The sequence below is a fragment of the Trichechus manatus genome, unplaced genomic scaffold (assembly GCF_000243295.1).
Source record: "Trichechus manatus latirostris isolate Lorelei unplaced genomic scaffold, TriManLat1.0 scaffold00038, whole genome shotgun sequence".
Lineage (NCBI taxonomy): Eukaryota > Metazoa > Chordata > Mammalia > Sirenia > Trichechidae > Trichechus > Trichechus manatus.
The window spans coordinates 14,282,778-14,310,527 of record NW_004443974.1 but is presented as its reverse complement, the minus strand read 5'-3'; the positions used below and the strand labels follow the sequence as shown (position 1 = coordinate 14,310,527).

Here is a 27,750-nt window from a genome sequence, read left to right as displayed (position 1 = left end):
TGTGAAGAAATAAATTTCTCTTTGTTAAAGCCATCCACTTGTGGTATTTCTGTTATAGCAGCACTAGATGACTAAAACATACCTTATTGTAAATCATGTTTCACAACTTGCAGTATAGGTTACTGATATGATAATAATCTCTTGGAAATTATTTTTCCTGAGATTTAAATAGTAACATTTATTTCGTTACATCTCTGAGAAATCTAAACTTGTATTTATTGGGAAAGGTTGATTAAAAAGGTTACGAGGTATTGAACAAATGCCTTCAAGACAATTACTAATCCTGTGTACGAGTCTACTAATCTTTTATACATCTCAGCTGGGCCCTTAATCATACTATATATCCTTTGTTGATTTACTTTTCCACTCTCCTCAATGATTATTTCATTGCTTCTCCTCTTTCAAACCCCCAACACCTCCTTTCCTGTCCTTACCCTTGGCTGAAGACCTTGCCTCCTACTTCACTGAGAAAATTGAAGCAGTCAGAAGAAAACGTCCTCAGACTCCCAGACCACTCTACCCACCTGCCAGTATCTCACCCACACCCTCACCCCCACAAAGATGCTTCTGTTTAAATCCAGGCCTTCCTCTTGTGCATTAGACTTCACCCCCTTTCACCTAATCCAGAATTCTGCTCCAGAAGTTCTCTCTTCTCTCCTGTGTCATCAGTTCTTCACTATCTCTGCACACGCAAACTGAAACTTCTCTTGAGCTCACTTTTCCCAAGAGCTACCACCATTTCTTTGCTCTCTTCTGCAGCAAAGCTTTTCAAAAGTGTCCTTACTTGCTGTTTCCAGTTCCTCTCCTCTCGTTGTCTTAAGGTCACCTTGCTCACCTGCACCACTCCCCAAAACTGCTCTTGTCAACATCACCAGTGACCTCCACGTTGTTCAACCCAACCACCTGTCCTCAGTCCTCACCGTACTTGACCCATCAATAGCTCCCTCCTTTCTTTACTTGGCTTCTGAAATCCTGTGGTCTCCTGGTTTTCTTTCTACCTCATTGGCAGCTCCTTCTCAGCCTCCTTTACTGGTTCCTCCTCTTCCCTGGCCTCTTAACAATGATTTGTCCCAGCTCTCTGTTCTTGGTCATTTTCCCTTCCAAACCTACACTGTTTATAATCTTGTCTGTCTCATGACTTTAAGTATGATCTGTATGGCAGCAACTCACAGATATGTATCTCCAAGTCAGACCTCTGTCCTGAATTCCAGAAACAGATTGCTCAATATCTCCACAGGGATGTCTAAAAAAAACATCTGAAATGTAACTAACATGTTAGAAACTGAATTGATCCCCCTACTCAAAATCTACATCACCACGGTCCTGCCTTCCTCCATCACTTGATGGGAGTTACATCCTTCCTTGCTTAGGCCAAGCCCTGGAGTCACGTTTGGCTTGCCTCTTTCTCATACTTTTCCACCCGCAAGTCATCAGGAAATCCTGGCAGCTCTACCTTCAAGAGAATCCAGTATCTGACCACTTCTTATCACCTGCACTGTTATCACTGTGGTCCAAGTAACCATCATCTTTTGCCTGAATCATTTAACCCCATCCCAAACCCATTGTTGTCGAGTCGATTCCAACTCACAGCAACCCTGTAGGACAGAGTAAAACTGCTCTGCGGGGTTTCCAAGGCTGTCATCTTTATGGGAGCAGACTGCCACATCTTTCTCCCATGAAGCGGCTGGTGGGCTCGAAGTGCCAACCTTTTGGTTAGCAGCCAAGTGCTTAACCACTGTGCCACTAGGGCTCCTCAGATCATTTAAAGAGTCTTCTAATTTGTTTCCCTTATTCTGCCAACTCCTCTACTGTCTGTTTTCCACAAAGCAGCCATATCGCAGTACTCGTCTGTTCAAAACTCCCTATCTCACTCAGAATAAAAGCCGAAATCCTTACAATGAATGTCCTACAGAGCCCTACCCTATCTGGTCCCCATTACTTCTCTGACATCTCTTTCATCTCTCTCTCACCTCTCTGTTCCAGTAATACAGGCCTACTCTATTTCCTATATGTAATAGGTACATTTCCACACAGGGCCTTTGCACTGGCCCTTCCATATCTATTTATCACCTATATGCTCTTCCAAGTGGCTACCTCCCTCCCCTCTAAGTCTTTGCTTAAAGGTCACCTGCTCAAGGAGGCCTACCTTGACCCCACCCCCTTACCCTGCTGTATAGTTTTCAGTTTCAGTTTTCCGTAGCACTTATAACTTTCTAACATTCTATATACTTTTCTTATATATTGTATTTATTGTTCATTGCCTCCCACTTTGTCCCTGCTATAATGTAACCCCCTGAAGAGCAGGGTTCTTTGTATTTTGTTCACTAATGTATCCTAATAGCTTTGAACAGTGATCCATGAATATTTGTAGATGCTCCGTGAATATTTGTAGAAAGAATGACTCTAAATGGTACAGGTGTAATCTATTTGGTTGGCATTGCTTCAAGGGGAATTACTTGTGTGCAGGAGCCTGTGAGAGCTTACGAGGCTTTAACAACAAACAGTAGAACAGTGTGCCAACAGAGTTCCAGTCACTGGGGACGCTCTAATGAAGGAGACACAGGAAGTGCCCAAGCCTGGGGAGTTCACCTTCTCACTGGAAAACAAATGGAGTAAAATAAACAAATAATTAGATCATTTCAAGATAGCATTTATTACCCTGAATAAATAAAACCAGTGATATGACTGAGAGTGATTGGGAGAGGGGGTTACTTAGCTAGGCTGGTCAGGGAAAACCCCTTCCTTAAGTACTGAAGGACAAGAAGAAACTGGGCATGTAAAGATCTGGGGGGCGCTCTTCCAGCAAGTGCAAAGATCCCGAAGTGGGAACATGTTCAAGGAATGGAAAGATCAATATGGCTGGAGTATATCGACAAGTACTTGCTTGAAATATCAGTATGATGTTGAAAAATCAACAAGACCTAATGGAAGAGACTTCTATCATTAAGTAATTTTCATTTTTTTCTATATTGAAGGGGAAATGCTAACTTATTTTAGACGTTTTGTTGTTGTTAGTTGCCATCGAGTCGATTCTGACTCATGACGACCTCATGTGTGCAGAGTAGAACTGTTCGATAGCGTTTTCGAGGCTGTGACCTTTCAGAAGCAGATCACCAGGACTGTCTTCCGAGGGGCCTCTGGGTTGATTCAAACTGCCAACCTTTCGGCTAGTAGTTGAGTGCTTAGTTATTTGCGCCACCCAGGGACTCCTATTTTAAATATAAAAGAGGAAAAATAGGGTTTTAGTTTCTGTAGGTCAGGGCTTGGCAAACTATGGCCCATAGGCCAAATCCACCCACTGCATGGTTTTGTAAATAAAATTTTATTGGTATGCAGTCCCACCCATTCATTTACATATTATATCTGACTGCAATGGCAGAGTTGAGTAGTTGCAACAGAAACCATGTAACATGCATGTTCGAAATATTTACTATCTGACCCTTTACAAAAAGTTTGCTGACCCCTGCTGTAGGTAACTATCTGTTTGAGGCAGTGTAGGTTCAAATTCCTAATATAATTTTAAAATATCTTCTGTGACCTATGTAGGAGAATCCATTATCTATTGCCCTTAGCAACTGTATTTTTAAAAATATATGTTCATTTTGAATGGATAATGAATTCATGATTCAAAATTCCAAAGGTACGAAATGGTATAACAGTGAAAAGTCTTCCTACTCCAACCCCTGTCCCACTTGTTTCTCTCATCAGGGACAACCAGTGGTATCAGTTTCTTATGTATCCTTTCAGAGAGATTTTGTGCATATACAGGCAAAGAAGTGTATGTTTTCTTCCTTACCTCTCAAGCAGTACAGTATTTGCCTTGCTTTTCTGCATCCTGGAGATTGTTCCAATTGTTCATTTTTAGTTTTTCAGTTTTACAGTATTGCATTGGGTTGATAGACATTTTGATTGTTTTTATAATTGTTTGCAACTATGAACAAAGTTACAATGAATAACCTTGAATAATACACATGGGCAAGCGTATCTGGAGAATAAGTTCCTAAAAGGAGCACTTCTAGTTCTGATGGATACTGCCAAGTTGCCCTTGACGGAGGCTGTGCTAATTGATACCCCCACCAGCAGTGCATGGCAGGGCCTGTCACCCATTCCCTCACTAGTCCTACTTGTGGTCAAACTTCTTGATCTTTGCCAGTTTGACAAGTTAAAATTGTTAAGTCTGTGAGTGTTTATTTGCATTTCTCATAGTATGAATGAGGTTGAGCATCTTTTCATACATTTGAGCATTTGTACTTTCTTTTTTTATGAACCATTTATGTACAAGTCTATTTTTGCATTGGAGTTCATTGTATATAAAAGATAACTAGGAAGAAATCATTTTATCAAATATATTGTACATGCTGTTTTTATTAAAATAAGTAAAATTAAAAAATAAAATTTTTATTTAAAAATGGCATGTACAATATATTTGATAGAATGATTTCTGCCTAGTTATCTTTTATATTTTTTTTTCTTTTTATTAAGAAGAATTGATGCATTTGAATTATGGCGTTGGCGAAGAATATTGAATATACCATGGACTGCCAGAAGAACGAACAAGTCTGTCTTGGAAGAAGTACAACCAGAATATTCCTTAGAAGCGAGGGTTGCGAGACATTGTCTCATGTATTTTGCCCATGTTATCGGGAGGGACCAGTCCCTGGAGAAGAAGGACATCATGCTTGGTAAAGCAGAGGGACAGAGAAAAAGAGGAAGACCTTTCAGGAAATGGATTGACACAGTGGCTGCAACAATGGGCTCAAGCATGACAATGATTGTGAGGATGGCACAGGACTGGGCAATGTTTCGTTCTGTCGTACATGGGGTCACTCTGAGTAGGAACCGATTCGACGGCACCTAACAACAACAACAACATTTTTATTAAAAAGTATTTGATTTAAATTCACTTGACTATCACAGTAAAAAGAAAGACATTAAAGCAAAACTGAAGAATTTGTTGACCTAAATTTTTTTTATCGTAAGGTATTATTTTCTAAAAATTCCTGTAAGATTTAGCAAAATGATTATGAGAAACTGTGATATCGATACCATTTTTTAAAAACTCCATGTTGCAGTTTTAAACAGAATCAAGTGACTCACTACTGTAAAAGAAGGAAAATAATATTTACATGTTCTGCTTCTTCTAATTGAGTTATATTGTTTGGTTCTGTAACATGATGAGCCCCATGGTTAATTTGTTTTAATTCTATATTTAAATGTAGATTTATGCTCAATACCATTACTTCTATTGCAGCCTCTCCACTTGTTTCTTGGCATCAAGAATAGGTAATAAGAGCTCGAGGTATATTCCTTGTATTCTTTCTCGTTTAATAATGCCATTATTCTTGAACAACTTCTTGGCTTGGTTGTTCTCTGGTCTGTTTTTCTGTCTCCAAACTTTGTAGGTGTTGCTGCATTGTTTTGTTTTTTTTTTTTTACTTTGGCTTTAAAGATCAGAAATTTATTTTCTCACAGTGCTGGAGACTAAAAGTCTGAATTCAGGGCATCGGCTCTAGGGTTTGTTTGTTTTTAATTGTGGTAAATATATATATGTATATATACACCCATATATGAAACATTTGCCATTTCAACATTTACTGCATTGTTTTTTGACATGGACTGTTGCTGTGGGGAAGTATGAGGCCAGCAGATTTTGTTTTCTTTGTAGGTAGTTTGCTTTTTCTGACTAAATATGTGAAGAATTTTTTGTTCAGCTTATCAGTATAATACCAACCAAGCTATGCCTTGATGTTGATCATTCTTTACCAGTTTTTCTTAGAACATGACCTTCGCTTTCATATGCAGATTCAATCCTTCATTTATATCCTAAAGACTCTATTCAATTATATCTGAATCTTTCTTTCTATTCTGCTTATTGGGTTATGTACTTCAGAGATACCAGTTAATCCTTACGTTACATCATCTTGTTCTTTATATCACCTTTTTACTGATTATTTTAGTTGCTTTGCATATACTGTGATTATCAAACCTTTTTTCTGTTATTAATTGTATATTCAGCATAATTCATTTATTAGTTCTGTAATGACGTGTTTTTATTGTTTAGTCCTTAGTTCATTTCCTTAGCTTTGCGATCTGCCTTTTCATCTCATTCTATTTTATCCTGTAGTCTTAGGATTCTCACTTTATTGGCTTTGTGTTTTTTTAAGTTTTATTGATTTTTCCTATAGTGTAAAATACTCTAAGGATTTTGCCTCTATAGGATAATAATCAGCATAAATCCAAATCCCCACTTTTTACTTCTCTGTTGAGTTCTGACACCAGCCGCTCATGTGGCACTTCTTTCTCTGACCTGTACCCACCTGGAGCTAGGTCAGATCTCACAAGTTAAAAGGACATCGTCCTTCAGACTGCCAAATAGGTAGACTCCAGCCGCAAGCCTCCATTACTCCTTTGGATTCGATAACTTCACTGAAACAACTCAAAGAACTCACGAAAAGTGCTGTACTTACGATCACAATTGTATTGTAGGGAAAAAAGGATACAAAGGAAGAGACACATAACGCAAGTCTCAGAGGGTTCACAGTGCAGAACTTCCATGTCCCAAAAAGGGACACACTACCCTCTCATGTGACTGGGTATCTTTCATCAACCAGGAAGCCCATGGAACTTTTGTGTTCAGAGCTTTTATCGGGGGTCTCATTATGGAACACAAACTCCAGGTCCTCTCCCTTGAGATCAGCTGATATCACAAGGTGGTCTTTCTGGCCTGACCAGCCCTCACCCTAGAGTTACCTCATCACCTCACCTAACCTATTGGTTAGGTGTGGTCTGAAGTCCTTACTGAAGACATTTAAATTCCAAGGTTTTTGTTATTGTTGTTGCTTTTTAGAGATTATCTCTCATGAACCAGGAACAAAATCCAAATTACTTTATGTATATCATGCAGCTTCTTTTACTCGTATGTTTCTTCCAGATTGGGTTTTTCTTTGTTGTTTTCTTTCTTCTCTTCAGTATCTGCATGTCATTTCACCTTGCTTATGTTTAATAAGGGCAGTTTAGTGAAGGAATAGAGAACTCTGAGTGGTGCAGTGTGCACTTAGCTACTAACTGAAAGGTTGGTGGTTTGGACCCGCCCAGTGGTGCTGTGGAAGAAAGGCCTGGTGATGCGCTTCCGTAAAGATTACAGTCAAGAAAATCCTATGGAGCAGTTTTACTCTGCACACATGGGGTCACCATGAGTTGGAATTGACTCGATGGTCATGGGTTTGTTTTTCTGTTTCAGTGAAGTGGTTAAGAGTTCAGACAAAATTCCAGATGCCTGGGATGAAATCCTGATTCTACCATTTGTTAACAGTGTAATTTTGGGCAAATTACTCTCTGTGCTTCATTTTTTTTTTCTATCTGTAAAGTGTGAATAATAGTAGTAATTCCTACCTCACAGTGTTGTTGAGAGATAAAACCAGGACTTTGAACCGGGGTCTTCAGGTTTGTACCCCTGCTGAGAATTTGCATTTCTAACAAGTTCCCAAGCAATGCTAATGCTGCTGGTTAGGGATCAGTTCTGAGAACCACTAGTAGAGCGGTGGTTCTCAAAACTTATTATACGTAAGAAATCACTTAGGAGCCCTACTGGCACAGTGGTTAAGAGCTCTGCTGTTAACCAAAAGGTCGACAGTTCGAATCCCCTTGGGAACCCTATGGGGCAGTTCTACTCTGTTCTGTAGAGTCACTGTGAGTCTGAATTGACTCCACAGCAACTGGTTTGATTTTTCGTTTTAAGAATTACCTGGAGATCTTGTTAAAATGTAAATTCTGATTCGGTATATCTGGGGTAGAAATGCAGATTCTCAGCAGGGGCAGAAACCGGAATGAACTGGTTCAAAGCCCTGGATAAAACATGAAAAGTTCTGAGGCTGATGCCTGGCATGTTTTTCTTAGTAATGTAAGAAACACAAGTGCTCCTATTTGCTCTGATAGCCTGTTGGTGATGGTTTCCTCCCATGCTTCCTTTCTTTTCTAGTATTTGTTGGTCTTTCCCTCTCAGCTCCATCTGAGGCTGCAGTATTGTATGTTTCCGCCCAGTTTGCAGAAACCTGAGGACAGACGGTATGGGGTGGGGGTGGGAAAAGGCCTCGTTTTGTGCATGTTGTCTTTGTTTGAGACCCTAAGCTGTTCTCTCTTCTGAAACTTTGTTAGCCATTCTCCAGTGGGTCAAAGGTGTATCCTGCACCTGCGGGATTCCTAGGTTTGGGGCGATTCCTCCCATGTACTCAGCTTGGAGCCCTGGAAAGAGGAGAATTGGGGGCGGGAGGCAGCCCCTGCTCCCTTCCAAGTCCTGGGAATCTGGTCAGGATGGGCGTTTCCTCTCGAAGTTTTTCGGTCACTATTCCCTGAGTGTTTACTTGCCTCTCCACTTCTGTCTAAGTTGATTTTCACGGTGTTGTGGATTTATTTCCCTCCTTTGGTGGTGAGGGTGGGGTTAGCATCCATTCTAAGCTGTCCCAGAATCTTCTTTCTGTCCCTCACCTCAGCACCACTTTGAAAGTTTGTGGCCTGAGGTTATGTGCCTTTCTTTGTTTGTTTATCTTCTGCAATTGAAACATTTCCTGGCTTTTGTTTTTCACCTTTAGTTACTGGGAAAGCACGATTCTCTGATGCAATTTTATTCTGCCACCTGTATCTGGAAATCTTGCAGTGAGCTTTTGAAAAACAAAAGAAAGAAAGATAAAACAAAAGATTCCTGAGCCCAACCCTGAACTTTCTATTTCCAGAGGGTCTGGAATGAGGCCCAAGTATCTCATTTTCAAAAGTGCCCCTGTGGTTCTTACTGATCAACCAGATCTTAACCCAGCATCCTTATTAAAGGATGTATCTTTTTCTCTTACATTTTTAATTAGTCTATCTGAAGAGCAAGTTAAGCATGTAAAACACTTATAATTTCTCAAAGATCCCATAAATTTGAAGATTTTTTGTGTGTGTGTGGCTGATTTGCTTGCTTGTCTTTTAATAACCTAATACAAATAAAAGCAAGAAAGCCTGTCTCCAGAGAATGGAAGTGGAAAGTTGATCTGAGACCTGAAATTCACTTCTAGACCCCTTAGGCTTTTAGTTTTCGGCTGGTGTTTATAGAGTGAATTATTCATTAGTGCTTTTAAAGGAACATTTTCAGTGCTATATATGCTAACGTTGTCAAAGTGATACTCATTCATCAGAACTTGAAGGTCTTAACACAATATTACCCACAACAGGTCTTTACTCCCGTTTAGGATTTGACCGATAAAAAGGGACTGTCAAGAGTGTTGGTTTTACCTGGATTAATTCAAGCTGTTTCTTTAAACTAGTTGTGACATTTAAATTACTTTTACGGCTGATAAGAACTGGAAGCTTAAAAAAAAGTGAATTTAAATGAAATTTTAAAATAACAGTTTTTAAAGACTTTATGTAAGATGTGAATTTAGAAGTGGTATTTTTAATTTATCACATAGTTAATAGAAGATATGGTTAATATTTAAAACTATGTGCTAAAAATATCTCACATGCAGCCACTAGTCTTTTCCAATACTCCAGTCCCCTGTATATGCTAATCTAAACATATATGGAAAAGAATATTGATTATATAGTCATCTGCTTCTTTTCATTCTTGATACTTGTTGTGGTGATTTTACTCAATCTACCTTTAAAGGAATGGTTGTGATAAACCAACTTAAAGGACTGTGCTGTGCTTTCAACATGGAATATTTCTTTTTTGAATTATTTTTTATATAAGGCACATTCTTTAAGGAAATATTCCTTCTTCCCATCCTTTTGGATCTAGACTTACTGGATAAACTTTTCTATGTGTCCACAGTATCAGTAGAGAAAACATGCTGTAGTTTATGTATTTGTTGAATGTATGCTCACTTGATAGCAACTTTCAAGTAAGTACATTCTTTTATCAGTTGGTCTAATTATAATACCACTTCAATTGTTTATACATTCATTTGTCATGCCTTCATTTTACGAATAATCACAACAATTGATGTTCTATAGGATGTCATATATTCCTTCAGAATTTTAAAACTAGAAGAGAAAATAGAGGTCATTTTGTCCAACCCCCTCCATCTTACAGATGAGGAAATGGAAGCACACTCATGTTCATTGATTTGTCTGAGGTTATGCCATCCATGCATAGGGTCTCTTGATTACCATAGCAATTTCCTTTTTGCTAAACTCTGTTTCTCATGTCATCTAGTAAAGATTGTTAGGGATGAATTTCGCCTCTTTGTAAAATGTACTATGGTCAAAATCATAAACTTATTTTTGCATGTTTTTCTAGGCAAATCTGTAGGTTTGGAGATAATGGAATAAATAAAAGTAAAATGTGAAATAGTAAGGATAGCTATTATAAAAGAGGAAATAGCAACATGGAATAAACAAGGAAGTGAATGCTAAGATGCTGACAGATGAGAAGCCCATTGTGGAACATTAGTCACCATCCTAAGGCCATCTCTCTAACTATCTATCACACCTGTTGCCATTGAGTCAGTTCCAACTCATAGTGACCCTATAGGACAGAGTAGAACTGCCCCAGTGAGTTTCCAAGGAGCGCCTGGTGTATTCGAACTGCCGACCTTTTGGTTAGCAGCTGTAGCTCTTAACCACTATGCCACCAGGATTTCCTCTCTAACTACAGGTGGCTTAAAGTCAGGATCCATAAAAAATCAGCTAGTAGAACCAATGTTAGTGAGCTTTCTTTTTTCATAATTACCTCTTAGTTTTTGTGTAAATTTAAGCATGCTAAATGCAGTATTTATATTACTGACCTAGAGATAGGATTAGGAAGAATAGGGTGACTTTGGTTAATCTGAGAGCATTCTGTGCAAACCTGCTAGGCAGGTTACCAGTTTTCCTAGTTAAAGTGTCTTAGCACAAAATATTGTCTCAATTTCTTTTGAGAAGGCTTATTCATAGGTTTTCATTAGCTCTTTGAGGCTGCAGCCACACCGCCTTGAAAACATGCCCTAGCACTTTGATTTTTTAATTTAAATATTTGGATAACAGTCCATGTTTTCCTTGGGTTTGGGACAGTAATGCCAGACTGGGGATGACCATGAGGGTGTGGTGGCTTAGTAAGAAATGCTGCCCAAGCTCAATGCTACAGTTGAGAACCATTGCTTATTTACACATGGTCTGTACTCTCCAGTCAAGTAAAGTGAGGTCTTAACATCCAGTTAGGTGATGAGCTAGCAACCTTTTCTATTCTTATTTTTCTCTACCTTTGAAGTGAGAAATTAAAAGCTGTGTGAGTCCTTAATAACAGGAGCTGCACCACACATGTTGAGAGATGGTAGGAAATAAACGGATTTCAGATGTGGACATTTTGTGACTAAAACCTGTAAACAAAAGCAGTAACTTCATCTTTTATTACTGATATCTCAGTTATCTTCCTGTATAAAGTGACACGTCTGCATTTTTATTTTAGGAATCTTTCAAAGAAATACCAACCTAAAAAGAACTCAAAGGAGGAAGAAGAATACAAGTATGTTTATCATTGATAATTATTGGGTAATATCTACATGCCACTGGTGATGATTATGAAGGAGAAGGAGAAATATCCATCTATTAAGTTGCACTTACTATTCATATTTGTGTCAGCTTTTGAGTTGGGGGAGAGAACAATAGAAGCATACTTAATTAACTTTTCTTATACAGAACCATTAGATCTACTCCAGATGGTTTCAATTAAAGTAATTAGGAAAAGTTTAAAATATAATCTGAACAAATACAGAAAGTGTGGATTCTGTATTCTAGAGACTTGATTTGATTCTGTTATGTCAAAACCTATCATACTACCACTTATCCCAGAAATATGTCAATTTCAGCCAGCAATTAAGGCATCTTAACATGGACAGCCCAAAAGAATTATATGTATAATGTAGATCTAAATATTCAGTACATTAGTACAAATAGTGTATGTATATATTTTGGATTATACTTAGACTAAGTATAACAAAGCCAAATACTTGCATTACATAGAACAAATCAGTTTTACAAAATGAAAAGTATTTCAGTTGTAATTAACTCTGAACTATTTTGGTGAGAACACTATATGTGTAATAAATTGTCAGGATCCTATGGGAGGTCAAGGCAGATTAACTTGATTTTAATTAATGTATCATCAGAGAAAAGCAGCATTAGAATGGGTGTGGCCTTGTTTGAAAACAAGTGATGTGTATTCTGTGTCATAGGTATACATCATGTAAAGCTTTCCTTTCCACCCTGAATGAAATGAACGACTATGCTGGACAGCATGAAGTTATCTCCGAGAACATGACCTCACAGATCATGGTGGAGTTAGCACGCTATGTCCAAGAACTGAAGCAGGAGAGGAAATCGGTAATAAACATTTATTTTTTTCTTCCTAAGAGATGGACCAAAGACAATGGGACTGTCCCTAAAACCAAACCAAACCTGTTGCCTTTGAGTTGATTCTCACTCATAGTGACCTTATAGGACAGAGTAGAACTGCCCCACAGGGTTTCTAAGAAACAGCTGGTGGATTTGAACTGCTGACCTTTTGGTTAGCAGCTGAGCTTTTAACTACTGTGCCACTAGGGCTCCGGGACTATCCCTAGAAGGGATAAAATTAAAGATTGATAGGTCTTAAACTGATGGCTTTGAGAATTATATAAAAGCTCTGGACCCTGTTCCTGGAGTGTTCCTAGATCTTTACATACAATTTCAAGGGTCCCTCAGACAGGCGGCACAAATAGTTTGCACTTGACTACTAACCTAAAGGTTGGTGGTTCAAATCCACCCAGTGGCACCAAGGAAAAAAGACCTGATGATATACTTCCAAAAAATCAGCCAAAAAACCTTATCTTACTTGATGCTCATGGGTTCTCCATGAGTCAGAATTGTCTCAATGGCAACAGGTTTGGTTTTTAATTTCAGACACTTATACTCATCTGTGGACCCCAGAATATGAATCACTTTGAGGAATTTAAATACATTTGAGGAATTAGACATAAAAAGAGCAAGCAGTATAACATACTATGTAATGAATAGAATAAGTAGTATTAAAATAAGTACTTAAAAGGAGTTAAAAAAAAAAAAAAAAACCCAGAAACTTCCATTTTGCTCCTTGGCTCATTCATTGCAATCTCATGAACAAGACCTTATTATTCCTTTTGCCACCATTACAGTCTTTTCATAGTTTTTATTGCTAACAAAAGATACAAGAGAATACTTGAAATAAAATATTCACAGTCAAGATTTTGCCTTACGGGCTTTATCTTTAAAGTCATGGTCTGTATCATTGTGCTTTGATTGTGAGGTGCATAATAATTTGTTATTAGTGATAAAGTGCCACAGTTGACCAATGATATGCTTTTTATATAAATCTGAGTCCACAATCGTTCTTTTAATGTCCTGGGGATATATGAGTCAACAAGATAAATATGGTTCCTGTTGAAATGGAGGGGACAGCAACAATGATTCCAAAAATAATGACTTAATTGCAATTGTAATAGTTGCTACAAAGAAAGAGTACAAATGCTGTGGAAGTATGTAATGGGATTATGTGACATCCTGGGGATCAGGGAAAGGCATCCCAGGGCCTTAACACTGAAGCCAAGAGGAGCAGAGAGTGGGGTGAAAGGTGGAGTTTTGGGGGTAAGAGGCCTTTTTAAAATAATTCTTCAGTGAAAGAAGCCAAGTGGAGTTACAGCTAGAACTGAGAGTTGCATATAACTTTTGATAGGCCACATATGAATGTCAGTCAGCTTATGTGTCAGTAGGAAATAATTGGGAACACATGTAAGTATTTGTAGAATGTATGCTTTTTGAAATCAGGGACTGTTCTGGTTACTGCTCTGCAACAAACCACCCCAACCCTTAAAAACCAAACCAAACCTGTTGCCGTCGAGTTGATTCTGACTCATAGTGACCTTATAGGACAGAGTAGAACTGCCTCATAGGGTTTCCAAGGAGCAGCTGGTGGATTTGAACTGCCTACCACTTGGTTAGCAGCCAAGCTCTTAACCACTGCACCACCAGGGCTCCACCCCAACCCTTAGTGGCTTAAAACAACAGTGTATTAGTCTCTCTTGTGGTTCTGGGGTTGACTGGGCTGAGCTGGGCAGTTCTTGCTTGATGTCTCTCAGGCAGCTGTAGTTAGAAGTCAGCTGGACCTGGAGTCATCTGAAGGTTCTACTGGGCTGGGTGTCCAAGATGGCCTCTTTATTCACATAACTGGTGCCTCAGATGGAGCCCTGGTGGCACAGTGGTTAAAAGCTATGGCTGCTAACCAAAGGTTAGCAGTTTGAATCCACCAGCCTCTCCCTGGAAACACTATGGGGCAGTTCTACTCTGTCCTGTAGGATCACTATAATCAGAATTGACTTGACAGCAGTGGGTTTTCATGCTTCAGATACCCTTTTCAGCAAAGTAGCCCGGACTTGTTACATGGCAGCACAGGACTCTGAGAAGCAGGAGATGAAGCTGCCAGGCCACTTAAGGGCTATCCCTGGAACTGGCCAAGCATCACTTACTTCTGCTGTATTCTATTAGCCAAAGCAGTCACAGGGCTTGCCCAGATAAAAATTTCTTTCGGGTGGATAAATGTGGACATGTTTGGATGGGTGAATTAATGAAAGAATGAATGAACAAATATTTAGCCCCAAAGTAGAGATCATTTGTAAATGTTTGTGAATGATGTAAAGACAATGGACTAAATTAGTGCACATGCTTCACACAGCTCACCTTTCCCCATTCCTCCTGCAGTTTCGTTCTTTCTAAAGTATAAGTATGTGGCACTTGGCTTTGGGTATATTTAGAAGGTAGGAAGAGGTACGTGCTTTAAGATTAACCCATTGGTTAAACAAACAAACATGCAAACAAAAAAACTAATGTGTTAAACTGAGGAAAAGAATTTTTATCTTTTCACATCAGAACAGTAGTTCTCAACTGGGGGCTATTTTGTTTACCCTACTCACTCGTGCTGCAACATTTGGCAATGTTTGGAGACATTTTGGGTTGTCACAAATCAGGGGGAGAGAGTGCTACTTGGCATCTAGTAGGTAGAGGCCAGAGATGGCTGCTAAACATCCTACAATGCATAGAACATCCCCCACATTAATGAATTACTTGGCCCATTGAGAAACCCTACACTGGAGCCCCAAATTAGATGACATCCCCTGCTAGACCATTCACTAAAAAATTTTTTATTTTATATGGTGGAAAGGAAGCAGGAAGATTCAGAATAAAGCACAAATACCTAATAGCATCATAGAGTAAGTAAAATAAATCTGAACATTGTGTTGGACTGCTTCCCTGGTTCCTGAACTTCCCTCAGCCTTGCAAAGATTTATACCTTCTTCCTGTTTGTTACTTTGGTCAGTGATTTGTGTCTCTTGAGTGACCTTCCTCTACCCATATAGTTTAGCATTTCAGCCAACTCCCTAAACAAAAGGTCTGTACGTTTACCTTAGTATAAAATGTAAATTCTATTTCTCGAGTGAGTCATGAGATGCGAAGCTCACATAACTTGGCTTTTTGCTACCTGTCTGAATTTATCTTCTCCAACCACATGGCCTCCTTGGTGCTCCTCAGCCATGTCTGGTATACTCCTGCCTCAGGGCCTTTGCACTGTCTTTTCTGTTCTTGGAAAGCTTTTCCCCAGATATCTGCAGAACTCTTTCCCTGCCTTCTTTCTCAAGAATCTTATCTTCTCGTTGAGGTCTTTCCTGTCCACTTATCTAAAATTGCAAGTCCTTCCCCATGTCCCCTACTCCATTCTTGACCCCTTCCCTGCTTTTCTTATTTTCCATAGTATTTATCAGCATCCAACATTTTATGTATTGTTCATTTGCCTTTTATCCACACTAGAATGTAAGTTTCATGAGGGCAGGAATTCTACTTGTCCACCATAGTATCCCAAGCCCCTGAAACAGTGCCTGGTATGGCACAAAGCAGGCTCTCAATAAATACTCATGGAGTGAAAGAAGTAATTGAGAAGCAGAAGAAGTAGCCTTAGACTCAGCTTGGTTAGACTTGGTCTTACTAGTTGAGGAGCCTTGTATTTCTTTGCCGTGCTATGATTGGGTCCTTTGTTTTATTTACTGACTGTTAATCACATGTTGTTGTTGAGAGTATGTACAGCAAAACATACACCAATTCAACCATGTCTACATGTGCAATTCAGTGACATTGATTACATTTTTTGAGTTGTGCAACTGTTCTCACCCTCCTTTTCTGAGTTGTTCCTCCCCCATTAAAGTAAATTCACTGCCCCCTAAGGTTCCTATTTAATCTTGCAAGTTGCTCTTGTCACTTTGATCCTGTATAGATAGTTCTTAAAAGAGCATAAAGCTTAAGGCAGACATTTTTATTAGTTAAGCTAAGTACATGTCTTTAACAGTCAGTCATATCTTCATTTTGAATTCTGTTCCTTTTTTATCAGAAATGATAGTAATTTATGGAGTAAATTATAGGTGGCACATGTATACATTAGGTAATATCTTGCAATGCATAGCATTCCTTTTATTTTAAGGAAAATTACAAGTTTACAGCTCTGAGTCAACTGTTCTCATGGGAGGAGCCGCAAACACCATGTTCTTTCGATGCATTTTGCAATTATGTTAAAATGAAACAATAGAAAAATGTGAAACCTCTGGAAATTCTAGAAAGAATATCAGTAGACAAATGTGTATTTGTGACAACTGTGGACATTAATATGATAAATGATAAATAATATGTATTAATATGTTAATATATAAATAATATATGATAAATAACATTTTATCATTATCTTGAATGACTACATAATGTGGCATTCTGTTGTATATTTACACATGAGAATATTTTAAATTATTCTGAAAATATTGGATATTTTACTCTCAAGTGTTTGTTTTTATAGATTTAATAGCTAAGATCTATTACACTTTACAATCAATCCTAACAATGTCCCTTTGGGATGGGGGCCAATATTTTACACAAGATAAGGAGCCTGGAGCACAGGGATGTGGAGTGAGTTGACTATACCTCTGGTGGAATGGGGATTCAAACCCAGGCATCCTGCCTCTCAGGACAGAGCATGTTTGCATGTATGTTTCTGTTTAATAAATACTATAAATATCTTCATCCGCAATTAGCTTTAGAAAAGAAGGTACCTGACATCTTCTCATACTAACCAACACTTCTCCTTTAGAGCTTTTACTTTTGACTACTCTGACTTTTCTTAACAAACACTCTAATTTTCTTAAGGATGACTCAAAACAACTGGAGAATGTTATCATTTCCCTTTTCTGGTGATGTTTATTATTGGCAGAAGTGGCACAGTAAAACTAAAACTCAAATCTAAGTCTTCTGATACCAAATTCAGTTGCCTTGTTGCTGTGCTACAATGAAAGGCTGACAGTGTGCTTCAGATCTTTCTTGGAAGAGAAGGAGAACCAAAACCAGTACCGTGACCACGGAGCTGTAACTTCCTGCTGGGTTGTGAGGCGAGGAGAGGAAAGGACACAGGCCTTCCAGTAAACAAAACTGGCTCAGAACTGCAGCACCCCTATCAGCTGTGTGACCTTAGGCAAGTTATGTAACCTCTCTGAGCTCCTAGTTCTGAATCTATAAACTGAGGGCTGACCATAACTACCTTACAGAGGGTCGCAAGAATACAAGTACAAACCACCTAGCACAGCGCTCAGGTATTTTGATACAAGCACTGAACATCTAGAAGCTCCTTATTGTGGTCATTCCATTTCTCAATACAAATCTCCATTCTACCCCAGAGCTTCTTGATCAGGGTTTATTACAGAAAACAGGAGTGTGTACAGGCTTCCTTGTGACCATATGTCATAACAGCAGTTGTCCAGTGAATTTAAAACGACCTTTCTAAAATTGTTGCATTTGTAGATGGTATTGAAAATAAGCTGCCTTTTAAAGTGTAGACCTACCTACTATTTCTCTTTGTTGAATAGAAATAATGTCTTGCTTAAGTACCATTCTCAACTATTGGTATAATACATGTTGGGCCATTTGATACTGTGGCAGAATCCTTTCTGCCCAAAGGTACTATTTAGAACTCACAGGATTACTGCTGGATCTCATCACTGCATATAGAAAATATTCCTAAGCTCAGTTGAGAATCTGGTAGAAAATTAGTTTTCATTTAGTTATTGATATGCTTAAATAGATGAATTTCTAAGAAGTATTTGCATAGTGAAAAATAGCCTACTGTTTCCTTCCATTTTTGTATGGATTTGAAAGGAAGTAGAAGAAAGCAAGGCAGAGGGAGTGATTGATAGTTTTATTGACTTTGGGGCCATATCATGATAGTGAGCCCACTGTTTGATCTTTACGTCTTCAAATCTCCAATTGTAGAACAGGATAGTACTTACTGTTTATGTTTTTAGAAGAAAAGATCATTTTTGTGCAATAATTTCCACATATAGTGTATTTTCATGTCACAGTACAGTTCACTCACATAATCTTATGAATAACCAGTATTTGTACTGACACATACAACTATAGGATTATTTTGAAAAAATATGTTGCAATTTTAAAAGCAAATTCTTTAAAAAGAGAACCTTGACTTGTCATCTACAAGAGCGTAGCAGTGTAGTCTTCCCTGCTGATTCTGAGCCAGCACTGGTTTTCCTTAGGAAACATGATCACTCCTAGAAGCCCAAGATGAGAAGAGCTTAATTTCTTCACATAATGGGCTCCACTTAAGGCAACTGTATTTTTGGTGAGTTGTTCAGCTTCTCTTTAGATGTAATGGAATCAGTGGCCAGTCTTTGGGAGGGGGAATACAAATCAAAGTATACAATGACAGTTCCTTTACTTTGTCTTCTGCCTCTTAGTCAAAAACATAAATTGTCATCAAATCTGAGCTTTAGGACAATGGCTAGGATTTATTGGGGTGTAATAATAATGAGTAGACATAACTGAGAAATCAAGAGTTCCTTATAAGGTAACGTAGTTACTTTTAATGTAAAATCTGGAAATTTTATACTTGCTTGAATTTTCTAGATTTTTACAAATTTACAGTGAATACTGTATTCATCATCTCCTAAAGCTGACCACATACAAAAAGAACTTCTATTTGTTTTATTTAATTTCCCCCCTTTTTTGGGGGGCAGTGCCATTATTTCTATAAATTACCAAAACTTTAAAAGAATATCGTTGAAACTCTGAGTTAAAGAATAAAAACTCACAACCCCTTATAAATCAAAGTCTCCATTTTTCCAACTTTCCTTTTGGATGTCATTTATGTGTGTGTGTGTGTGTGTGTGTGTATAAAATATTTAAGCATATAAGTCCTGTTGTTTGTATAATTTTGTACTCTTGTTTATCCCCCATTTAATATCATAAGCATTTTCTGTGTCTCTACATGAAAATGTATAGTTGTAATAATTAGAATTTATAGTGGCTGTATATTATTCTAACATTATTGTAATTCACTTAACTAATTCTTTATTATTTGATCTATAGGCTATTTCCAGTGTTTCATTTTATTTACTTATTTATTTATATAAATAATACCACAGTGAACTCTTCATAGCTATTTCCTTTGGGGGGGAATTATTTCCCCAAGTTAAATTCCCAGAAGTAAGAATAATATGAGGTCAAAGCATACATGATTAAGCATATATGATTTATGGTTCTTGATTAAGCTCTGATCATTTGAAAATTGGTGGCCTTTAACAGAATTATAGATGAGACTCCCAAATGTCACTAAAATTATCAACTTGGATATGAATTGGCCAGTCTGTGATGTGGGTAATTCGAAGTTGATACTTCTCCATAATAACTACTGAAAGTACACACTTATTAGCTATGCAGGTTAAATCAAGTTATTAAAGAATTTTAGAGAGATCGTTTGGTTCCGCTCCAACCTTTGAGTCTGTTTAGGGTTATCCAGAATGATCACCACTAACCACACATAGGAAATTTATGGTGATTTTCAGCTCCAGAATGGGAACCAAGAGGTTCAGGCCAACATTTGCTGGAACTTCCAAGAAAACTTCTCCCCACAGGTGGAAAACATGGTTCGTTACTCACAAAATCTTGGCCCAAAGCAGAATTACTTTTTGGCAATATTTATCTGAAGCGTTCTAGAGGAAACAATTATACAATACCTTCAGTGACTCACTAAAATTTTTATAAACCTCAGAGTATGCCTACAGACCCCACATTTCTTAGAATTGACCATTTCAATTTTTTCCCCCAAGGTTTCCGAAATATTGAAAATTGATACTGTGCCAAAAGCTATAATATTCTTTTTAAAATTAGGTATTGGATAGGTCCTATTTATGGACTTTATGAAGGGGTTTAATTCCTGTAAGGCAATTCTGTGGCATGGACTGTCTGCAGTATGTTTAGAAAGTGTTTTTATAAGAGATTATAGCAAATAGATAATACTTAGCATGAAGGAAAGTAAAAACTAAAAGGAGTTTATATACATGCTCAAGTTCATTAAAAATCCATTTCTCATCTATTCAGTCCTCATGAGATTTAGCTGTGGATACTCAGTAATAAAGCCAGTACCTGTAGAAAGAAAACATATAAAAGCAAGACTGACTGTAGATTTCATAATCTGGAAAAGGAGCAGTGAGTTTTCATAGCAGTGGTTCTGTTCTGGTGTCATTGGCTTTGTTTACATAAATCAAAAAGCAAGACGCCCTTCTACCTTTCAGTAGCTCTTTTGCTTGGGTCATGCTTATACAGTGGCCAGTCCAAAGAATTAAGAATTGTCTTAATTGTGCTGCTGTTAGTTATTTTAAAATTTTTATTTATGGTATGGGTTCAGAATTCCCCTCCCCAACACATACAGATATCCCCTGATTTAACATGTATCTAGATGGTGTATTTTGTTTTGTTATGTCTTCTTTGTATTAAAAGAACATATGATAATGTCGTTCTGTTAATTAAGCATGGGCCCTGCTGCCACTGTGCTTTTATCACCTACAAAGCCATTGGTCTGGTGAACCAAAGAAATTTTATTTCGTCATTCATGGGATAACATATTTGGTTATCAGGACACTTAAATTCTGGGTTTGAAACGTGACCTTAGGTTTTGTGTTTCTCCCTTGTAAGCTGGAATGATACCTCCTTTTTCTCCTAAGTGTGAGAATTGCTTGTCTCCCTGCGTCCATGCTTGCCCATCTCCATCTCTGAGCTGCCACCAGCTTTCCCTTAGACGAGTGCAACAGCCTACGTCTTGGTTTCCCTCCTATTCTACCCTACCCCTTTCAATACACTCTCCCTTCAGCAGCCAGCTCAAATCAGACTAGTAGCTTCCTGTCATGTTCACTAGGACTTGGGAGGCTGTGTCTAGCCCTGCCTACTTCTCTGGCCTTCCCGCATTCCACTAACTCTCCCTTCAGATCATTCTAACTGCACTGGCATCTTGCTGTTCGTTGAACATTAATATAATCACCCTTCACTCCCCGCATCCCTCTCTAGTCCCTTACCTCTTTCTCTTACTACTGCATCAACTTGAGTTTCATGAGTACAGGGACTTTGTTTTATTCATGCTGTTGTCCTTGTACCTAGAGCAGCACCATGCACATGGTGGGCATGCGGTTAACATTTGTTGAGTAAATGATTGAATTAGAATTTAAGACCTTTCAACCCAGAGAAAGATTACTGCCCCAAAAGTGTTTCACCCCTCAACCTGGCACTCTACCTGAAACTCCTTATTTGGGGTTGGAAGTAATAGCTTTCTACCCTTGGAGAGGATCAAGTTAGGGACTGCAGTCATTTGCTCCTTAATATTGATCATTTTTAGTTGATCCTTTCATCCTAAGAGTTAATCCAAATTCCTCAGAGGAATTAGAATTTTAAGGAATGTGAAGGGAGGGATTATTCTGAAGAACAGAAAAACACTACTAAAGTCTAGGTAAATTGCTGGATGTGGAGAGTTCTGAGTAGCGAAATCAGCATGAGAGTAACAGCGGAACAGTGAGGAAAAGAGGCAGCTGGAATGAGAGTGAAGGAAACTTAGCCCTGACCCTGGCCCATGTGTAAGGGTCTCCTGCCCAGTGCCCAGATGGGCCAGTGTGGGGTGAAGTTAAGCAGCTGAGCATGATACTAGGAGATAGGCATCTTAGGAAATGTTAAACAAGTTCATTGAAGAGGAATTTTTATTGTAAGTAACTTTGAGAAAATACACCTTACTGAATAAAAGCAGAATGCAACTCCCATCACTAATGTTTCTGTGTTTATGATTTGGGATTTAAGAAAGGATGAGAAATGCTCACCTGAACAAGATTGACGGTGACTCAGAACTTTCCCACATGGTCCAAGTAAATATCTATACCATATAGATTTATAGTTAAATTTAAATCTGGGAATTCAGAGTAAGGCTTAGAAGCTGATGGTGTTCAAACTGACTACACTGTTTATACTTGATTTTGAAGTAATTATACCATTGGTCTCAGAACATGTTTTCTGGAAGCTCTCTTTCTTACTTTGCCCTTTACAAGTCTTCATGTTTCTTTGTTTTCAACTGTGGATTCTAAGTTTATTTAAAATTCCAGATCTTAGACTGTTCTCAGTTGAGTATTTATTCATGTATTTTCTGCTGCCTTTTTTTTTTAAGCAACTGTTCTTACATTATTGCCATATTTTGCTTTATTAGTAGTTTTGACCATTAATAGTTTAAATATATATATGCATAATAAAAATGAGCAGCTGTTGTACCAAATTGTAGACTGTGAATACTAAACAGTCTCACAGTTTGTCTATTTAGCCTAAGTACAGTTTCTAACAGTGCGGCAAAATCTTTAAGTTAATGCTTGCCTGTTTTAGGTTTTCTGTGATTTTTATCTTAACTACCCCGATCACTGGGAAATCTCAAAAGAAAAAATCTTTTTCGGAAGGATGCTTTCATTTGTACAGACTAAGGCTCGACTAAAAGTTGAAATGAAAAGAAGTTTAGCCATCACCCCCAGATACCATCAGGCATTTTTGAGTCTATTATTATGTGTTAAAAGGAACTAAAAGCATCTTATTACAGGAGAAAGTAAGGCACATTCTCTGTGTCTCTAGAGATGGCATTTCCTGTCTCTTCTCTGACGGGAGAAAAGCGAAGTGATGACTTCACTCCGTGGCTCCAAAAGAAGTGCTTATTATCTTTTTCCAGAGAACAATCCCTCTTTATTTAAAACTTGGAGGCTCAGTTTTTAGATACACACTTACTCACTGTACAGAGAAATGTTTTGCCACTGTTTGTTAATAAACAACAAATAGATCTGGCAAGCCCTTTATTTAACTTTGTAACTGTTAAAATCTCTTTTCCCTATGGCCCCCGGGGACACCCTGCTAACTCAGAACTGAAGCCACTCCTGAAGTCTGCCTTTCAGCCAAAGATTAAACAGGCCTATAAAGCAAATAATAATACATGCGAGGAATGTGTTTCTTAGTTCAATCAAGTACATGAGACCAAATAGGCAACACCTGCCCAAAAGCAAAGACGAGAAGGCAGGAAGGGACAGGAAACCTAGATGAACGGATACAAGGAACCCAGAGTGGAAAGGGAAAGGGAAAGGGAAAGGGGAGGAGTGTTGACACATTGTGGGGATTGCAAGCAACGTCACAGAACAATTTGTGTATGAATTTTTTAATGAGAAACTAGTTTGCACTGTAGACTTTCACCTAAAGCATAGTAAAATTTGTTTTAAAAATAGCTTTTCCTGTTAAAAGAGAGGGATAGAACTGGTTGAACGTGACCGCTGCTATTCAGATCCTAAAGTACACAAACCATTTAGGAGGCCTTTTGTTCCATTTACTAATTTCCTAAGGGCTCATGCAGCACAGAAAGTTTTTTTGGTTTGTTTTCGTGTGTATTGTAGCCTAATCCATTTTGGAGGAACACATACCATGAAAGACTAGAAGGAAAATCACCATTACCTAGACTTTTTTCTGAAGTCACATGAAATGTTACTATTATAAGTGTGATTTTCAGGTAACTGTTTTAATCTGACAAGATCCGTGGCATAATGGGGAAATGTGTGACTGAGGAGTCCTTCCTGGGGAAAAAGTTCACCATTAAAGTCAAGGTACACAACATGCTTTAAAAATAAATTCATATTTATTAAACATTTAAATTAAGGGGTGGCAAGAGACTTGGCTGCGTGTGTTTTCAATCAAAATCATCCTTAAAACCCACTGCCATCGAGTCGATTCTGACTCATAGTGATCCTGGAGGGTAGAGTAGAACTGCCCATAGGGTTTCCAAGGCTGTAAATCTTTACTGGAAGACTGCCACATCTTTCTCCTGCAGAGCAGCTGGTGGGTACAAACCACAGAACTTTCAGTTAGCAGCTGAGTGCTTTAACTACTGCACCACCAGGGCTCCTTAAATCATTCATCCCTAGGACTTTCAAAATTTGCCTTTGAATGTCTGTTGTTTTCAGACTCCTTTTATAGTAAGGCCTTGTCAACCTGCCCTGTGACTATCACATTCTGCATGTACTTCTGTGTGCATTTCCGTTCTCCACCCAGTACTGCAGCAGGCTGTAAGAGAGTTTTCCTTTTGTTCAAAACATTAATTTATGAGTTGCCGTAGAGACAGAGTGTAAACTTAGAGAACAGCTCTCTGATTTTGGTGCTGGCATTTTATTTCTTTTTGTGTCTGTCTTCGAATCTCAAAGTAAAACTTTGGGGACTGGTGGTATCTTTTCAGCAACACAGGACAGAGCTCTGTGGTCCTGTTTGGGAAATGGAGATAGTTCTCTTGACAGTTAGGGAAAGTTACATTTCTGAACAGCACAAAGGATATTTAGGACCCATTGTGCCTCACTAAAGGAGCCCTGGTGGTGCAGTGGTTAAAGCACTTGGCTGCTAACCAAAGTTCAGCGGTTTGAACCTACCCGCTGCTTCACAGGAGAAAGACGCAGCAGTCTGCTCCCGTGAAGATTACGGCCTTGAAAACCCTATAGGGCAGTTCTCCTCTGTCCTATAGGGTCGCTATGAGCTGGAGTCGACTCAACAGCAATGGGTTATGGGTACCTCACTGAAAGGGTGCAGGTTAGCATTCCTCTGGGATTCTCCCTAACCTGGTCTTCTGCCTCCTTGTGCTCTGCCTGTCTTTTCCCTGAGAACCTCCCTCACGCCTTCTGTTTCATCTTTTTTAAAACTGTATTTACGACTTTTAGTAAACCTGTTTGCATTTTGTATTTCTTTCAAGATTCAGAGTGTTTTTCTAACCCTGCCCTGAGCTCTACTTCTGACTTCTTCTGTAGCCTTGATCCTTTCTTGCTTTTTATTCCTAGGCATAGACTCTGTCTCTTTTCTGTTTTATCCCTCTGTGTATTATGAAAGTTGAAAAATGAAGCCCCAAGCAGCCCGTCTTGGGTTCGTAGATGTCAAAAAAGATTGTCAAATGGATAAAACTTGCTGCAAAGAGATGTTTAAAACAGAGTGAAGTGTGACCTCAAAGAAGAGGCAAGAAAACATTCCCTTATAAAGGAACACTGTTCTTTTAAAAAAAAAAAAATCTGATTTTGTCTCCCCCCGTCCACCTTTCTCCCACCCCCAACCTCAGTAGTCAGTTATTGTTGGTGACTTAGCTAATCGTAGGTTCTGACTAGGTAAAATAAAAGCTCTGAGATTGCATTTAAGGGACCTCTTCATCTCAGTCATTCTTTTACTTCCCCTTCCCCATAGCACACTCCACCACCAATGCTTGCCTTGTTAGGCAGAAATCCGACAACACATTCAAACTGAGTAACTGGAGGAAGGTCCTTTATTTAAAGGAACATTTACAATGTTGTGGATAGAGTTCAGGGACAGCAATAAGGGATGATGCAGTGCCGCAGGGCTGGTAAGACTCAAAGGGCAGGGCAGGGGGCATTATAGGGACTTTATGATTAGTTGTATGGAGAGGGCTGCCTGACCAGAGCTGTGGCCTTTGGTTGAGAGTCAATCATGGCATCTTAGCCAGGGGATGCCACAGGTATAAATTCCCGCCCCTGATATGCCGGAGCCTCTCTATGGCGACTCTAATCAGAACCAGAGGGCAAGGGGGCCCATTGTTGGGGCCCATCCTTTTGATCCCTGCAGGTCAGTATTGGGACACTGAAGAGGGTAGAGAATGGATATGGAAAACACCCAGCATATCTGTTAATTGCCACGGACTAAGTCAGTGATGTTACAGTTGAAGGATATTAAAGGATTTGGGAAACATTGGTGATTTCAGGTCACTGAATAAAAAAAAGACGTTGTCTTCTTAATATTTCTGTGTATTTCTAGCAGGCTTTTCCATGGTATCTTCATTTCTCATGGTGATCTTACCCAGTCTCATGGCTTTAACTACCCACTTTATGACAATGACAAAGTATCTTTTTATACTGTCTCTTCCCCAAACTCAGGTTCATACATCCAACTACCTACCTATTAGACTCTCCAGTTGTGGCAGGGTTGGGGGGTGTCTCATAGAAATAGCAACTTTAACACATCTAAACCTAAGAGTCTGATCTTCCTTCCTCAAACCCATTCCTCTCAGTTTTCCCTCTCCTTCTAAAGCTCAGGCCAGCAGCCTTGGACACTGTGGACATCTCATTATCTCATAGCCCACATCTGATCCCATCTGCCAGCAAATCCTGGTGGTTTTACTGATCGGAATACATCCGGAATCTGACCTCTTCTCACTGCCTGGCCCAAGTCAGTGTCATCTGCAAAGTTGTTAGAACAGCCTCCCGCCTGGAATCCTCCTTCCACCACATGGTACTTTACTCGAAGTCCCCAGTTCATTTAGACAAAAAGCCTGTACATGGTCCTACACAATTGCGCCCTTTCTTCTCTCACCTCATTTCCTAGTATTCTCCTTGATGCTCACCTTTCCAGCCCCACTGGTGTGTTTGCTGTTTGACGCTTGCTCCTGCCTGCCTTAGGGCCTTTGCAGATAGCAGGGAGGTGAATTTGTCTTTAAGTTAAAAAAAATCTGAATAATGAAAACGTCCATACACACAAAACTTTTATATAAATGTTTATAGTAAAAAACTGGAAATTCCACATCTTAAATGTCCATCAGCTAATGAATGGATAAACTAAAATGTGGTATAGCTATACAATGGAATATTTGGCAATAAAAGGGATGAAGTACTGATACATGCTATAACAGATGAACCTTGAAACATGTTTAGTGAAAAGAAGCCAGCCACAAAAGACCACACGTTATATGATCCTATTTATATCAAATGTCCAGAATAGGCAAATCTATAGAGACAGAAAATAGGTTAGTAGGAAGATGGGTTGGGGCTGGAGGATGAAGGCTAAAGCTTTTTGGAGTGATTCAGATGTTCTAAAATTGTGGTGCTGGTTGTATGTCTGTGACTATACTAAAAACCATTGAATTGTATACTTTACTTGGGTGAATTGTATGACATATGAATTATATCTGAGTAAAGCTGTTTAAAAAAAGAACCAACAGATTGCTGTCTTAATAAAGCATTCCTGTAGATTTTACATGTTGGTGTATATAGAATTCAATATTATTATATCAAATTTTAAAGGGAACTTTGTGACAATTGTTTTCATATCCATTTTAATTTATCTTTTAACTCTTACATTTATTTGGAGTGCACGTAGTAGATGTTCAATACTTCAGCATTTAAGTGAGTGAAAATTTTTTTCTCATGCATTAATATGAAAAAGAGGGAGTACTTAATCACGGGTATATTTTCTCTCTTCCAGCATTTTCATGATGGACGTAAGGCACAGCAGCACATAGAGACTTGCTGGAAGCAACTTGAATCAGTAAGTGAAAAGCAAACAGTTTCAGAAATGTCTTTATAGAACTTTCTA

At 38.6% G+C, this 27,750-nt stretch overlaps 1 protein-coding gene across 1 annotated transcript in view; it reads left to right on the top strand.

Annotated features, from left to right (window-relative positions):
• Positions 1-27,750, top strand: part of FNBP1 (formin binding protein 1) — a 142,000-nt gene that overhangs the window by 59,326 nt on the left and 54,924 nt on the right. The window contains exons 3-5 of the mRNA XM_023730620.1: positions 11,420-11,476; positions 12,186-12,333; positions 27,640-27,720. Coding sequence (XP_023586388.1) covers positions 11,420-11,476; positions 12,186-12,333; positions 27,640-27,720 — 286 coding nt within the window. The remainder of the gene's footprint in view (positions 1-11,419; positions 11,477-12,185; positions 12,334-27,639; positions 27,721-27,750) is intronic.